General features: G+C 42.5%; 1 protein-coding gene across 1 annotated transcript in view; it reads left to right on the top strand.

The window, feature by feature from the left end:
• The window catches only part of NINL (ninein like), an 88,399-nt gene that overhangs the window by 34,194 nt on the left and 37,233 nt on the right, over positions 1–16,972 (top strand). Inside the window, exons 5-8 of the mRNA XM_018573289.1 lie at positions 7,727–7,793; positions 10,401–10,579; positions 11,880–12,020; positions 13,295–13,453. Of these exons, the coding sequence (XP_018428791.1) occupies positions 7,727–7,793; positions 10,401–10,579; positions 11,880–12,020; positions 13,295–13,453 (546 nt within the window). The remainder of the gene's footprint in view (positions 1–7,726; positions 7,794–10,400; positions 10,580–11,879; positions 12,021–13,294; positions 13,454–16,972) is intronic.

Raw genomic sequence — 16,972 nt, 5'->3', positions numbered from 1 at the left:
CAATAATGAATGCAGCTCTAACAAAGATAGATCACCAAACTACACTACATTTTTATCCAAGTACTTAGTCGTCATGCTTCTAAACAGCTCCAACTCTCTCAGCCCAACTTCCCTGAACTTCCTGTCTAGTACCAAATCACCAGGGAAAGGACAATCTCCAGCAACTGTTCATCTACAAGCATGGAGAAAAGTGGAGGGATGAGAGGGGAGCAGGGGGAGGGGGAATAGCTTGCTTTGCTGCGTCTGTGTGTTTAAGGCCCCATTCACACCAGACCGTTTTGTAGCGCGTCCTACGCTCGATGAACGCTCTACAAAACGGTCAAAAAAATAAATAGCATTGTAGTCAATGGTATCGTTCCCACCTGTCCGTATTTCCGCCCGTCCCGAACGCACTACAAAACGGCCCACGCATGAAAAGGTCCCGGAGCGTTTTTTGCTGCGTATTGGTCCGTTTTGTAGGGCGTTTTCCATTTGTATACTGCCAAGTAGCCTTTGTAATCGCGAGACTTTTTTACCGCGAATCGCGGTAAAAAAACACGCGACAGACGCGCATATTACAAAACGCATAGGTGTGAATGGGGCCTTAGACACACACAGCTTGCTAGCACACACAAGGGCCCTGCAAAGGAAAGAAGCCACCCTAACACAGGATATCAGGGCCAGTGCTCGGGGGACCAGCTGATTCTGCAAGAAGCTAAAACTTCTAAATATCAAGGAGCAGCATCCATAGTAAGTGATTTAATCAGCATTTGGAATAGCTTAAAACATTTTGACTTTAATGTGCATGGGCAGCTCTAGCCTTACCTCTGAGCTTCAGGACTCTGTGCCCCCAATGAGCCTGAATGGGTTGGAGGCAGAGGATGCATTAGGTGGTTTAATAGACCCTTAACATTATCATAAGGAGAACATGTGACTCTGTCATCAGCTTCCTTGTGATAGTAATGAAATAAATTAAAAATGTAAAGACACCAGACACATTCAGGAGGCAGGGTTCTTAAAAAAATGCAAAAGATAACTGAGTTGTCCATAGCAACCAGTCATATAGACCAACTGTCTTCCTCTAGATGACCTCCTGCCTAGTAACCTAACCACATCCAGTCTGATTGTACAATCTGTGTAAATCTTCTACCGAAACCGTATATTCCATTGATATTGAAAGAAGCAGGCCCTGAATGAATTGGTATGAATTCTAAAGGAGATTGTAGTCTTGTGTGACCAGCTTACTGCCCAGTGTTTCATTTTTTCCGTGTGTTACAAACCTAGAAGTGCTGTGGAGGTGTAACGGGGCCTTTGTTGGTGAAGCTCTGCAAGGACCTAACGGGTGGTGACTTTAACAACCAATCACAAGCCATCTTATACAAGTTTGGCTTACGTAAAACAAATTATTATTGGTTTCTTCGCTCCATATACGAAGTAAATGTTTGTGTTTTTTGGGGGCAGGCCGTGCTGATGAAGGTAGGAATGTAAAAGCAAGATAAAGTAGGTGGGCTGAACTCACATATGTGGTCGGAGGAGGAGGAGGAGGAGAAGGAGGAGGAGGAACTGCCGAATGTAAAATATGAGTAATTTGCTTAATCATGCACACATTTTTTTTTTTATATAACTTCATCGTTGCTATTCCACTTTTGTATCTTTAAAAATATATGCAAATGCCAGGGGTGTTGCTAATGGTGGCCCTAATAGACCTGGGTATCAATGGATGCTAGTAGGTGGTGGAGTTTCTGGGGGTATAAAAGGACACAAGGCAATATTTTTTTAATTATAAGCATAGAATGGGGGTCCTCCTGGGGCCCACAGGAATGCAAAAACTGTTCTGAATTTCAGTTCAGTTTAAAGCAAGTAAAAAGATTTTCGAGCTGTTGAGGCCTCGTTATAAGTAATGCAGTGCGTTATTGAATGTGCATTGTGTTGTGTTAAATTGCATTAAGACAACCCACACATGCTACCAATTTACTACTACACAGCAATAACAAATGTGATGCAAAGTTTGAGGGCTTGTTCACCCCCTGTCCGGATCATGTCCAGACCAGAACAGTTTGTTCCCGGACCAAATAAGCATCCAATGTATCCCTATGGTATTTCTGGGCCCTGTTCACACCAGCGCATACAAAGTATTGTTCATGTATTGAACACATAGTGGGAGCCCAATGATTATCATGGAGGTTCAATGGTGCTGTGTCAGAGGAAATACTGGATGTATAAGTTGTATTGGGTTGTTCCAAAAAACAAAACAAAAAAAGATAAGGGTATCTATAGTCTAAAGATGACCATACACCTTACAATTATCTGCAGATTTTCTGTGGTCAGATGGAAAAAGTGCAACAGATTGGCCCAGGTGGAGATTACTCCATCCACACAGTTTAGCGTAGATGGAGGAATCTGTTGCACCTTTTCCATCTGACCACAGAAAATCTGCAGATAATTGTAAGGTGTATGGCCAGCTTAAAACTAAAAATAAATCTGTATGTCTACATTGAACAGGCATTAGTTGGATCCCACTCCTAATAACCATATTAGTGTAGAAGTCTGTAAACTTACTTACTGAAGATGCCCTTCCTCTATCCAGGGACACAATTTCACTCTGTGAATATGCACTTCCTTGTGTTACCACTCTCGCAAAGCCTGCTGTCTGAACTACAACTCAGCGCTTACGCCCTCTCTTAAGTGAACACAGGAAATGCCCACAATGTAACATCATTGCTTGCTGGAAGCAAGGCATGGTGGGATGTGTAGTCTGTAGAAATCGAGATTGCATCACATCAAGCAGCAGGGACTGAGATGCAAAGCACCCTGGGAATCCAGGAAGTTGATGAATGTTATGGGCAGCATGGAAGGCAGCACTCACTACATAAAAGGGATTTTTTTCCAAGTAAGCTTTGTTTGCATTATCAAAAACAAGTCTAAAATGTATTCCTAATGCAGATGTTCTAACAGGATAGTATATACTGTGGGGGGAATTTATCAAAACTGGAATAGACAAAATCTGGAGCAGTTACTAATGGCAACCCATCAGCTTCTATCTTCAGTTTGTTCAGGTAAGATTTAAAAACAACAGAGAGAAGCTGATGGGTTGCCATGCACAGCTGCACCAGATTATGTCTGCTCCAGTTTCGATAAATTCCCTTCTGTGTCTTTACAACTCCTTTCTGACTGTTTGACCAGCTTGCAGCAAAGTAAAAAGCTTAATCCTGCCTGGCCACACAGACACAAATTGGCCTCATTTTTGTGAAGGGTTAAATGCGTGTCCACACCGATGTATAAGAAGTTGTCAATCCAGGATGCATTGGCTGCAGGTGAATGGTATGTCGTCCTGAATTGCAGGTGTATGATCTTCAATCCCTGAGACCACCTCTTCAACCTTCTCACATTAGACAGAGCTCATGTGTATTAGCAAGGGGAAACGAGTCAAGCGGCTCCAGGTCAATAATAAAATTCAAGAGATCTTGTGATCCCTTTCAGATAGTGCTTTGGTTTCTAACACAAAATAACCTGGATGTGTTTTGTGCTTCTGCTAATTATTTGTGGCAGAGCGGATTTTTTTATGTTTGTCAAAGTTATCTGCAGTCACTCCTGTGTGTGTAGGTATGTATGTATGTTGCATAACTGATTACATCCAGTTTAAATTTTGCAGAGTAAGACAGCAGCTTACTGGTACCGGTATTTTTTTTGCTTTCTGACATTTTTATGGGCTCCCTGTTGCATCTGGGCACTGGCTACACGCTCTCTGCAGCATCAACTGACGTCAGATACATAAGGCTCATGATTGGAGGAAACCTGTTAGCTTGTCTCTGCGATCGGAAGTTTCACTCATGAGGCTAGTTTGCAGAGGTATCAGCAGTTTCGCAACCGCGGTTCTCCTCTCGGCCCCCCATGTATAAGACGCCCCTCCATTTTTAGGTAAATATTTCTGAGAAAAAGTATAGTCTCATACGCGGAAAAATACAGTAATCGACGCAGAAGCTCTAGATAACAATGAGCAATAACAACAAGCAAGTGTTGAGAAGCAGCAAGCTTTGGTTGCAAGAAACTTCCAGCATGCTGCAAACAGTCCAAGATTGTGGTTCTGTCATTGCTCGGGTGTTATACTGTTTGCTAGTTGGGTTTTATCACATTATTTTCCATTTCGTTTAGAATTGTTTGAGCTATGTAAATCTGTAGTGAATCTGAATGTGTTAAACTGACAATATTCATGTATTTTTAACACCACTGTTTCTGCACCTTTTTTTTTTGTGGCATACGTTGCATGTAAATGAAGAGAATAAATATATGAGGATACCATATATGTGCTCTCTTCATGATCATTGATTTGGTTCATGATCCCATGTCTATGAGGGAAGACAGTAGGTTGTTGCATTCACACCTTGCATTTTGGGATGTGCTGTAGTGTAGACAGGCTTAAAGGAGAACTATGGGGTCAGTGTTTTTCCCCATAGTTCTCCTTAGGGTAACGGGAGGACACAAACTAGCGTCCTCCCGTTACCCTAAGCTCCGTATACCGCGAGCTAGAGCTCGCGGTATACTGAGACGCCACAGCCGGAGCGGATCCCGACTTAGATGACGGGATCCGCCCAGCTGCGTGAGTGACAGCTGGCTCTGCCTATCTAGAGGCAGAGCCAGCAGTACCCGCCCCCTTCCCCGTCCGTTCCGCCAGTCAGCGCTGGCAGATCGGAGCGGGGAGAGGGGAATCCAGCCCCTCCCCCTGTCACGGCAGAGAGCCGTGACAGGATCGAGAGGTCAGCGAACCCGGTATGTGTTCACTCACCTCCTGATCTACTGAGCCGACCTGTGACAGTCTCATTGTCACAGGTCGGCTAGAACTATGAGGTGAGTGGAAATCACTCATCTCATAGTTCTTCTTTAAGTTTTTTTACTTTTCCAAAAGCCTCCGTTCACACCTCTGCGATGCAACATCACCGGTGCGTTGTGGTAGGCAGCCCATTGTGGTAGGCAGCCCCGGAAACGCGTAAACGAAGGAGTCCTGTGCTGGTACACAGGTGACTGTGCAGCCTATTATAGATGTCGACCTTGCTTGGCTTGAAAGCTTTTACTCTGATTCACTATTGTGAGTATATTTTTATCCTGTATTGCTGCTTTTATCATTAAAAATAATCTACACTAGTGTGGGCGCCCTTCTCTTTTGTTCTTTCCCATAGTGCAGCTAAATTACACTTAGAGAAATGCATGACCCTTTTTTTAAAACTGCATTGCAGCAGAATGCATGGTAATCAGTTACCATGCGGTGTGGTGAGATGCAATGCACTTGCGATAGCTAGTTGCGTTGGGGTGCCATTAACCATTTCAAGACACAGGATGGGATAATCCTATCATGAAGTCTGAAGAGGTTAAACAGAGTCTGTTCAGATTTGTAGAGCCGGCGGCCGGCTTTACAGCAGAAGCGATTCTGTCGGCTCAGCTGCCGCCAGATTGCTTCTTCGATCTGGTATTGCATCACTTCTGGTACCATAGCTGTTGATGCTGGGCTCCTGAAGCCAAGCAATGAGCTATTGAAGTGCAATCTGCAATAGCTTATTTCAAGTGTAAAGGTGACACTAGGGGTCTTTTGGACCCCCAGCATCACCTTAAAGCATACATATCACTGCAAATATGCTATCACATGGGGGACTTGCAAGCCCCCCTATGTGATATCAATTAAAGTAAAGTTTTAAAAAAAAAGTAAAAAAAAAAAAAATTTTAACGTCCCCCGCGAGCTCGCGCTTCATCACGTGTCGGGTGTGCCTACGTACGAAAACGACGATTGTGCTACACATGTTGGGTATCACTGCGCATGCCATAGTGAGAGCAATAATTCTAGGCCAATATTTACACGCATCTCTTAACGGATGACCTGTAGGGGCTTTTAAAGCATATGGACTTTTTGGGGTACTGAATTCTGTCTCAGTTTCACGGACGCACACAATTTTTAACCTGGGAATGTTGGATATCTATTCACTCATTGTAACCTCCAAAAAAGTAGTTTTATATAGTTTTTTGGGGTACTAAATTTAACTTTAGTGCTTTTTCACAACATTTTGGGGCTTGATAATACGTTGTGCTAATGTCGTGCAACATAAAAATTTGCAATTTCCGCCAACTTTCAAGCAATGTTATTGCCCTTCGCAAGCTACCTCCTGTGAACTACAAAACACCTCCACCTATGTTATGGAGATGAGGAGGGAAGGTGTTTCTATTCCAAATCAGAAGAACAACCTAGGCTGACAACTCTGTTGCTTGGAAGATGCAATACAGTGTGTGAACATTGTCACCTAGGACAGGAAGTGTGTTATGGTTAGGATCAGCAGGTGGAAATTCAAGGAAAGAAGCCTGAAAAAAGAAAACGAAAGCAGCCATCACATCTGAAGACTGGAAATCTGCAATATATTCCATTTCTTTTCTTTGATACAAATTGAGAGGCTTGACTTCAGGTAGCAAATGCACCTAATAAGACCCATTCACACCTATGTCTTTGGGTGTGATTAGGGATTCCTGCAGCAGGAATTCCTAATCTGCCATGTATAAGCGGCAGCTTTTACCCATTTAATCCCATACGTTTACATGCATTGTACTGGCATTCAAATGCAGTGGCTGTCACCCGATCATTACCATGAGGGCCTGTTCACGAGTTTCAGGTCCGGATCAGGTGGGGATCTGCAGACGTGGTGCTGTGTGTTTTGCTGCGTTTTTGATGCGTTCCAGTGGGAGTGGGCTGTCAGTATGTTAGCTGCAGTGCGTTTTTGCCGCGTTTTGCGTTTCCGGACCGTTTCCTGACCGTACAAAATGTGACATGCAGTATTTTTTCTGTCGTAACCTGAACGGACTGCGCACGTGAGAACTAGCCAACTAGCCCATAAAACACATAGGGATGCATTTTTAGTACAGGAGCGAACGGATCAGGTCAGCACAGAAAACGGACGTCGTGTGAACAGGCCCTAAATGGGTGACAGCTGGCACTTGTGAACAGCAGATTAGGAATTCCTGCTGCAGGAAAACGCAAGTTCCTGATGCAGGAATCCCTAATTGCACCTTAATATATAGTTGTGAATGGAGCCTTAAAAGACATTTGTATAAGTGAAGGAAAGGCACAAGCTACTTTTACCTCCCCCAAACCCCCAGTTACAGATTTCCAAGTGCCTTTTTCAGCTGAACTTCAAATCTAAGTCCTGTACTTCCATGAAACATCGTGGTCTATGTATAGCCCTAGCACTACTGTTTGCAGAGCGACTGTTTGTCCAATACTAATCCTATGAATTGTTTTTAAGCCCACTGATAATGGGGAATCAACAGATGCACAACAATGAGGTAAACTGGCAGTGACTGAAGTCTGCCCATTACAGGACAAAGAGACCAGAGTGCAGAGCTGTTACGCAAAAAGCCAGTTTGTCACTGAACGTGTTAAAGTGGCCATGCAGTGCTTGATCCTTGTTTAATGTTTCACTGCAGAGAAAACCTGTGACATTATTAATCAGTTGGATTTTAAGGATTCCGTTGTTGAAATGAACCAGCGCAACGTGAGCGCGCGATGAGGTTTTGTGTGTTTTCCTTGGCCTCAGGTTTGTCTGGGAGGTTAACAGACATTCTTAAACTCGACAAAGAATAATTTTTTTCTCCCTCAGCCTTCCTTCCTCCTATATTCTTGCTCTTTTTTTTTTTTTTTTTTTTCCTTTCCCATGCTGTTTCCATCTTGGATCATTAATACACAAATCTTTCTCGCATGTGTTTTGATTTTCAGAGTCTGAAGTCGGATGAAGAAGCAGAAATAGTGAAGGAGCCTGAGATTGAGAACTTTGAAGCAGAAGGTAAAGACTGGAATAAAACTAAGTTTAGAAAAGGTCTCCATAGCGTTGGCTTTACAGTAATGATAAATCCTTTCATGTTAACATTTCAGATTAGGCCTCTTCAGGAATGCGTTCCACTCTGCTAGTCTAATGACTAAACTCCGTCTCACATTTTATTGTTCCTGGCAAGATTTAGTCTACTAGTAGAGGTTAGCGAATTGTTCTGCAGATTCAATTATTTGTTACTTTCAAGGAAGTCTAGCTTGCATGATAATTCTGAATAACTACATGCTAGTTCCCTGATCTGAAGAGAACTGTACACTGGCAAGTGGGATGTATGAATTGCAGGGTGTGAACAGGGCAGGTAGGCATTCTCGTAAACCTTGGAGGAATCGGAGAAGCCTGCTTGGTCTGAAAGTGTCTTTTTAGTGCCCTCATGTCTTTGTGCTAGTGTGTATAGTGTGCAGAGGAGATCTCCAATCAGTATCAAAATGGTCAATTAATATAGAACTGATGTGTTTAGATGAAGCACTAGGGTCTTGAGGAATGTTGAATTAAGTGCTTCTTGTTTAGAAGAACATTACATGTATGTATACAGCATTGTGAATGAAACGTAGAGAGAAAATAACTTCCTGTGTATCATAGATAAGCATGCACATAGAGACTAACATTGCACTACAGCGCCATCTATAGCTCAAAAAACAAATTACAGTCAGTAATACAATCAGTATATAAAGAATAGTGATAATAAAGGGCTTGTATGGGGTACAATGAGCTCTACCAACGTATATTTTCCATTGCAAAATAATTTGGAAAAGATGAAAAATCTAGTCACATGGCTGCATTTATTTTATTATTTTGTTAGTGAGTTTTCCCACATAATCTATAGTTTTTAGTTACTGCATATTAGAACTATTGGAGCACTAGCCTGTATATACTTCTTCATTAACAAGCTATTTTTCAGTTTTTGTTTCTGCGATAGCTTTTCTGATGATTACTGAATCATCAAGCACTTTAGCCAAATATATTTTTGGGTGGCCACATATAGCTTTCATTTGGTATTTATTAACTGCTGGGTTTTTTCTTTTACTATAGAGTGTGATAAATCAAATAAAATGCCAGGGCAATACAATCACCTCCAAACTAACCCCTTTTTGGAAAGTAGACTCCCCAAGGTGATCTAAGTTTTTGGAAATGAATAAACATGCTGGTATTGAGATGGTTAAAACATGAAAGGTGGTGATGGTGCACTAGATACAGTGCACCAATAAGGTACAAAGGTAGGAGGAGATGAATGGATTAATTTACAGGTCACATAAAGTGGAATGATGGAGATGAGGGGGTACATTTGCAGGATAAGGGAGGTAAAGGTGTTAATATACCTGTCACTGCAGAGACCGGATAGAGTGGAGTTGCTCAGGAGGGGAGTGAGGGTTAAAGGGTTAAGAAAAATTCCCTCAATCACTGATGGCGTTTACATTTGTGATCACTGTTATTGGCCATTCCTGCAGTCATAGGGCACTTAGGCTCTCTGATTGGCTCTCTGAAATTTGCTTGGGATGTATGCTGTCTAATGATAATGACATTGTGCATTCTCAACTTTTTTAAATAGCGCTTCAGAAATCCATGTCCATATATGGGAATTTTGTAACATACCAGTGTTAAATAGTAAGGTGGTTGATCTATAATACAGTTGTGCACATACTTTGGCAGAATTTGTAAGAAGTGGATCATTGTTTTAAGAAATCCTGGGTGATCAGACCAAATCAGATTCAAATAAACTATTAGGCATCACAGAATAGCACAATCAGTAGGCAAACTATAGCAATAAAGGAAAGCAATATAATGGGCCTCCCTTTATCATCAATTATGTTGTGCAGTCTTCTTTTGTAATAGTTGTGAATCAGGCCCTATATTTTCTTACATGGTAAAGCTGCCCATTCATTTTGGCAAAAAGCCTCAAGGTCCTGTATATCCTTCAGTCATCGAGCAAAAACTACATGTCTGAGATCACCCCAAAGTCGCTTAATGATGTTGAGATCAAGAGCTTGTGATTTGACACTCCAGAACTTGCCCTTTTGTTCTGCAGCCACTGAAGTGTCCCTTTGATCATGTGCTTGAATAAGTGCCATCCTGGAAACTCCAAGTGCACTCCATGCGCAGCATCCAGGCTGATGAATGCAAATTTTCCTCCCAATAGTTTATGAAAATATGCTGCATTCATCTTGCCATCTGTGTTGACTAAATTCCCTGTGCTGCTGTAGTTTACACCCCCAATACAGCAAAGATTTCCATCCATGCTTCACGGTAGGAATGGTGGTCTTCCCCCTTTTTAGGCCTTGTTAACTACGCTCTAAATATAGCATTTATTATAGTTCAATTTTGATCTCCTCTCTCCAAATTATTTTGTTCCAGAAGTTTTGAGACTTATCTAGGTGCTGTATGCTGTTCTGTGGTGTTAGTGCAGCAAAAATTGCTAACACTCTACAAGTATGTTAAATCTTGAGCAGAACTGTATTTCTTTACACTTATTGTTACAGATTGGGCTATCTTTCTCCAGAGTGGGTCAGGTGATATACTGTATGTATGACTACCCAAAGCAATGTTTCTCTATCTCCCATCTCTCAGGGCAGCTAAGGGCATGGAACACAGGAATATATGACAGTCCAAGAAGAGCTTCTGATATGACTGAAAACCAGGTGCGGGACATCTGGGAGGAGCTCGGTATTGGACACAATGGATACCTCAATCGACAGGAACTTGCCACTGTATGTAAGAATATAGGACTTGAAGATCTCAGCAAAGAGGTATGGGACAAAATAAACAGAAGTGTCACAAATAGCACCCAGGGCTGCTATTTTTTTTCCAAATTCCTATTAGCATTAATAGTCTTCACGCTCTTCTTGTCAACAACATGATTTTGCCCTGCTGTCGCCTAAATTGTTGTAGGTAGGGATGCACCGATACTGGTATTTCAGTATCGAGTACTGCTATTTTTTTTTTCCGGTAATCTTCAATACTGAGTACCGGAGGTCCCATTCAGAAAGCCAGGCGGCGTGTAATGACTCGTCACCTGGCTTCCCGATTAGCAGGGAAGCCGTCTCTATGCTTCTCGTCACTAGGTAACGAGAAAGCATGGAGCTGGCTTTCAGGCCACTCTGGCCACGCTGTGTAATGACGCGGCGCCCGGCTTCCTGATTTGGCCCGGCTTCATGCTCCCTCGTCATGAGGTGACGAGGGAGCATGAAGCCGGCTTCCCGACCAATCAGAAAGCCGGGCGTCGCGTCATTACATGGCGCCTGGCTTCCTGATTGGTCAGAAGCTGCCCAATCAGGAAACCAGGCAGCGTGTAATGACACAAGTGACGAGAGAGCATGGAGCCCGCTTCCCAGCCAATCAGGAAGCCGGGCAGTGTGTAATGACGCGCTGCCCGGCTTCCTGATACTGTAAGTATCGGGCTAGGCATCGGAGCATTTGGGCGAGTACGAGCCCAAATACTCGGCATCGGTGCATCCCTAGTTGTAGGTCTGGAATGTTACTGGTGAAATACTATGGATTTTGCAATTTTTGGGTGTGCCACAGTAACATATTTGACTATGAGTGTTCATGTTCTTCATAATATTAAGAAACTGACCTAAAATCATGATTTTGTATTGCTTTAGAAAAAATGTGACCTGTCCGTTTAAGAAAAAGTATTGGTAATTGGTATCGGCGAGTACTTGAAAAAAGTATCGGTACTCGGCCTTAAAAAAGTGGTATCGGTGCATCCCTACTAGAAAGTCATGCTGACTTTGAACAAGTATAAAGATTTGTAGTTCTGATTTTACTGGTCAGCATTCTGTTTCTAGGTTAGAGTCCTAGAAAGTATTGATTCTACAGTCGGGCAACTAGCATTTTCAGATGGAGGCCAGCAATGGCATTCCCTCCCTACAGGTTTCATTATTTAATTACATGAACCAATACCACTCTACCTTGATCAGTCTGAAATAGAATGAGTGATTCTTGGATGTCGGAGTCTTAACTTTACTAAGAAAATTGGAGAGAATCTGTTGGACCTGTTCAGTAGCTTAGTGTTACTCATTGTACCTTATCTTTGTATTTTAATAGGAACTTGAAGACCTGTTCAACAAGCTGGATAGAGATGCAGATGGCAGAGTAAGCTTTCAAGAGTTTCAATTGGGCTTGTTTAGTCACACTCCTATTGCTTCCACACCACTAAAGCATCGACGTTCATGGGCACTTTACCAGGTGGGCTCATAAATCTCATATTCCGTTAATAAAAACAAACAAACTGTTTTGTATAAATTGCAATGAATTTCAATTACAGTGATGTAAAAGAGGATGCTAAGCCAAAAACATTTTTCTAGTTTTGGATCGAGTGGGGAAGAATTAAATGCCAGTTTTAGCTTTTACTGCAATCTGGGGCTACGTTAGCGAGATTCACACTCCCCTCCTGTCCTGCTGACAACGTTTTATGAAACAGGAAGAGGGAAAATCTGCAACAGGGACATAGACCGAAATACAAATCGGACGTGGTTCTAGTCTTCCACAAATCTACAATAGAAAAACATTTTTATTTCTGTTTGTGTTGCTGTTGGAGTTGCCCTCTCTTCCTGTCTGGTGAAACGTTGTCAACAGGACAGGAAGTGAGGGGAAATCCCTTCAATGGAGCTCTTGGATTGCAGTAAAAGCTTGATGGGTTCTTACCCTTGCCCATAAAACTAAGAAAAAAAGTTTGGCTGAACATACACTTTCAGTACAAATCCACTTGAATATGTGCTTTGCTACACTATATAATACAATTCTTCTAATTATTTCATTGGGTAGGATAAACTGTAGAGCACTGGTTCCTAATTAGTACCTTTTAATGCTACAGATGCTCTTTATTACCTGTTGGGTGCATGAACAAGTGACCTCAGAAAGTTTTAATGCTGTGTTTATTTACTGTTTGCAGAAGAGCTCTGGTCACTGAGTACAAACAGAGCTTTGTAGGATCCACTCCAGTTCTTGTAAGATATTGAGACTGGGTGAATCTTAAAAAAAAGAAAAAAAATGTAAACATTTTTGAGAGAGTGTGTATGTGTGTGAGAATGTCTGTGTGTGAGATTGTGTCTATGATTGTGTGTGTCTGTCAATGTTTTTGAGGGCCCGTTCACACTAGTACAGTGCATTAATCACACAGTCCCGTGCAATTAATGCACTGTATCACCCAATTGCACCTACCACGCATTCTGGTGTGGGAGGTGTGTTGCATTGCCATTTCATTCCCACCTACAGTTCGATCGCCCACACTGGATCGTGCGGTACCGCAATGTGGTGCATTCCATTGCAGTGCGACTTGGGTCATGACTTAATGACCAAGGACAAATGTGGGTCCTGAGGTTACACAGGTTAAGAACCACTGCTTTAGAGTATACTGTACCTGTCTGCGGAGAAGGCAGACATTCACACACTCTACAAGAGATTGTATCTACTTCCAGATATTAAGGTTGATTGATTTGTGTTTTCATTTTAATCTGCAGGCAGAAGACATTAGCCTTAAAACGCCATCCTTGCTGTCTGGATTTGGGGGCCTCCATGTTTTCTCAAGCATTGATGATGGGGCTGGCTTTGGAAACCCAGAACAGATCATGTTCATCTGGGAAGAGGAGGGGGTTGAGGATGGAAAAGAAATACTTCTGGTATGGGACAGAGTTTTTTTTGTTTTATCAGACTGTCATACAGCATATTTACTGCTAAAGAGCACTGATTGTATCCAAACCACAATCTCTAGATTTAGAACTTGTGAATTTACTGTGCACCCATATAGTTGTGTTAAATCTATTACCATATGATAGGCAGTATATAGACAGTTACTGGTTATATAATGCAGTTATTTGCAAAAAGTTGATATTGTTTCTATTAGAATGCTGGGTAATGTAACTGTCCAAAATGTAATAATTCAGTGATATTGTGCCTTCAATAAAAGCATATGCACTATTGTGTAGAACTTAAATGATACATTGTTTGAATGTGTGTAATGATTTTGGACTAGGAAATTAAATTATAAGACAGTTAAAATATATTCCTTCATCGTTCATAATGGGACCCGAGGTCAGTATTCAGACGTATAGGTTCAATGCACTTGCCTACAGGAGGTGGACATTGGTTTTGCTTGTTGCACTTTCAGGACTTTGTCCCATGCTAGTTAGCCGCAAAGAGATTTTCATGTCCAGAGCCGTGACCCTACTGTGTCCTGTCCTAATTCCTGAGTGTGACTATGCAGGAGGCAAAGATGCCTTGGTATGAACCTACATTTCATTTTTCTGCTATGGCACTTTACAAGCACCTGCAAAATTCCATACAGGTGCAGAGCAGTGACTATTCCCAGTCTTTGACATCTTATTTTCACTGGGTGGTTTCCCTAGACTGTGTGTTCTGTTAGATACTGACAGTTTCATTGCTCTGGCATATGAAAACTGCCTGTTAGCGCCTTCCTGGCTACCACTGAACGTATTATTGGCACAGAGCAGTGACGCTTCTCCAGTGCGTCTAGTCTCAGTGCCCTTACAGTATTAATGCGTGGTTTAACTTTAGGGAGTTCTCTATTCCATCAGTGGTGGATAGAGTTGTTGTGTGGATGGCTTCATCGATATTGCTCCTCTGCTTTCCAAAAATGAGTGTTTTCTGTGAATATGTGGATAACTCTTTGGATGAAATGTTGGTCTGCGCAACAGGCATGTAAAAAAGGTTTGCTTTGCATTCCTTTTCATGGACAGCGTTCTTGACGTTCCTTTCGATAAGTTCATGAGGGATGCCATTGCAGGTAAAAGTACAAATTTACTCCAGCAAAAGAAGCGTTCCTTTCATTTCTCTCAAGCTATAAATACCAAACTAAAACCAGGGACCCAATTCATTCGTCAGATTTAGGCCCCAAAATCCAAGCCTAAAGTGGGGGTGGGGGTGGAAGTGGGTGTCTGTTAACTTTTGCAATGTATATCAGAAATGTCACCAGCACACCAGTGGATAGTATTCAAAAATAAGGTGTCTTTTATTCACGCATATTTGTTGCAACCTTTCGGGGCCACGCAGGGCCAATCATGTTAAGCCTGATGAATGGGACCCTGCGCATCCCCAAAAGTTGCAATTTTTGATGTGACAAATATGCGTGAATAAAAGACACTTTATTTTTGAACACTATCCACTGGTGTGCTAGTGACATTTGTGATATACATTGTGAAGTGTAGCACTATCCGCAGCCGCTTCAGCACCCATCTTTCAGCACAGGGGGCATTCGGTAAGGAGTGTGACAGTTGCCTACAGTTATGTTAACATTTACAGACACCTCAGCCACAAGCACCTCAGATGCACAAGAAAAGATTGTAATGCTCTGGGGTTAGAAGCTGGTGTTTCCCTCTTTTCCTCTGCCCCATTTCATGTTGTTCAACCTGCCTGTGTGTCAGAAAGGTCAAGCCAGTCCACATAGCAGGAGGTCTGCGTGAGCACCTGTGTATAGCTCTTGTCAGAGAGTGTGTGTGCGTAACGTGCATGCTCATTGGTCTCCTAAAAGCTCGAAACAAACTTTTAGGAGACCTGCAAGACTCCAGTGCTGAGAGATGCTCCGCATTACTCTGTGGCCTGTGACTCTGCACCTGATTCTGGTCTTCTGATACCAACTGGATGTGTTTCTTAGCTGTTCTGTGGCTGTCCTTGGTTTGTGCATCCTCTCCTTTGTTTTCCGATTACAGTTTCCCTCTTCCACTTTGTACTACACTGCCCTAAGTTGCTGCTCCTGACTTGTCCCTGCACTCCTCTTGCCAGTGATCTGCATTTCCTTTCACCTCCAGCCATGAGACGACAGCTCTCACAAGTTCCAGTGAGATCAGTGGCATCGTCCACTGGTACTCCTGCCACTCCTTTATTCGTATGCTCTCTCTGTCACTGAGCTTTGTTATTTGGGCCTGTTGTTATATTCCTTTTGCCCACCCCTCAATTGTGGACTGGTTTTGGTTGTCCCATACATCTCTGCATGCTGATCCTGCATCCCTTAATGAATGATAAAGAAAATGTTATTTTTGTACTTACTGTAATATCCATTGTTGGAGTTCAGTAAGCTTCTATTTACTGCTTTTATACAAAACTAAAGCATTTTTTTGTTTGCCAGTTTCTGCCACCGCAGCTGCATATAATCCACACGTCTCTGAATACTGATCCTGTGTCCTCTAAAGCCACACTCTGGGCAAAATGATAATTTACTAGCAGCACTCAGTTTCATTAATCATTAACGTTATCATTAAAAAGCTGGGTGTTGTGTGGAGGAATGCTGCAAAGTATAAAAATCTTACCTTGCAGCACGCCAACCCCTGCACACAACGCCCAGCTCAAAGGGTTACTAATGGCTTGATGTTTTTTACCTTAATGCATTCTCTGCATCAAGGCAGAAAACACCCCCCTACACACACACACACACACACACACACACACACACACACACACACACACACACACACACTGTGGCCACATATATACTCCGGCGCAACTAGGAAGATACTCTGCTTTCCCCAAACTTCCTGGTTGTGGGGAAAGGTACTGAGGGCAAAGGAGCCATAGGCTCTTTCTGCCGTCAGTCAGACTGTGAGTGCAAGAGTGGGGGTGCGGCTGGCCGCACGCTGTGTGTATCTATAGATGCACACAGCTAGGTGCGGGCACGGCCTTGAGCGTGCATGCACGGGTGCCTCCAGAGCAGCCAGCTAGCTGATAGAGGCACCTGTACGGGGAAAGGGGAGGTTAGCAGTTGGAATACCACTAGAGAACGTTGGAATGAAAAATTGTAAGAATAAAAAATGGTGTGAGTTAAAGTAAGTCTGGGCCCCCAAAAACAGAAAAAGTAAAAAAAACCCGGAAGGTTTCATATCACTTTAAAGGCACTGAAGAGAGGGAGCTGTACAGTGCTCTGGTTGCATCTTATGCCCTTCTTCATCATCTCTTTTTTTTTTTTTTTATAAACAATACAAAACTTTATGTGATTGGAGGAGGAGAGATTATGTCACATCCCCATCCCCTTTCTATCCTTCTCCAAACACAGATTTTCTTGTATTTTTCTTTTTTTTTAAATACAAGACATTTTCTGAATGGAAGATAGTGAAGAGGGGTGGGTGATGCTACCATAGTGCTGTACAGCTCATGTCACATCTTTCCCTCTCAGTGCCCAGAAGCTGAGA

The sequence above is a fragment of the Nanorana parkeri genome, unplaced genomic scaffold (genome assembly GCF_000935625.1).
Source record: "Nanorana parkeri isolate BGI_ZX_2015 unplaced genomic scaffold, ASM93562v1 scaffold46, whole genome shotgun sequence".
NCBI lineage: Eukaryota > Metazoa > Chordata > Amphibia > Anura > Dicroglossidae > Nanorana > Nanorana parkeri.
Note: the sequence above shows the minus strand (reverse complement) of the source record. Positions and strands in the feature narration are given on the sequence as shown.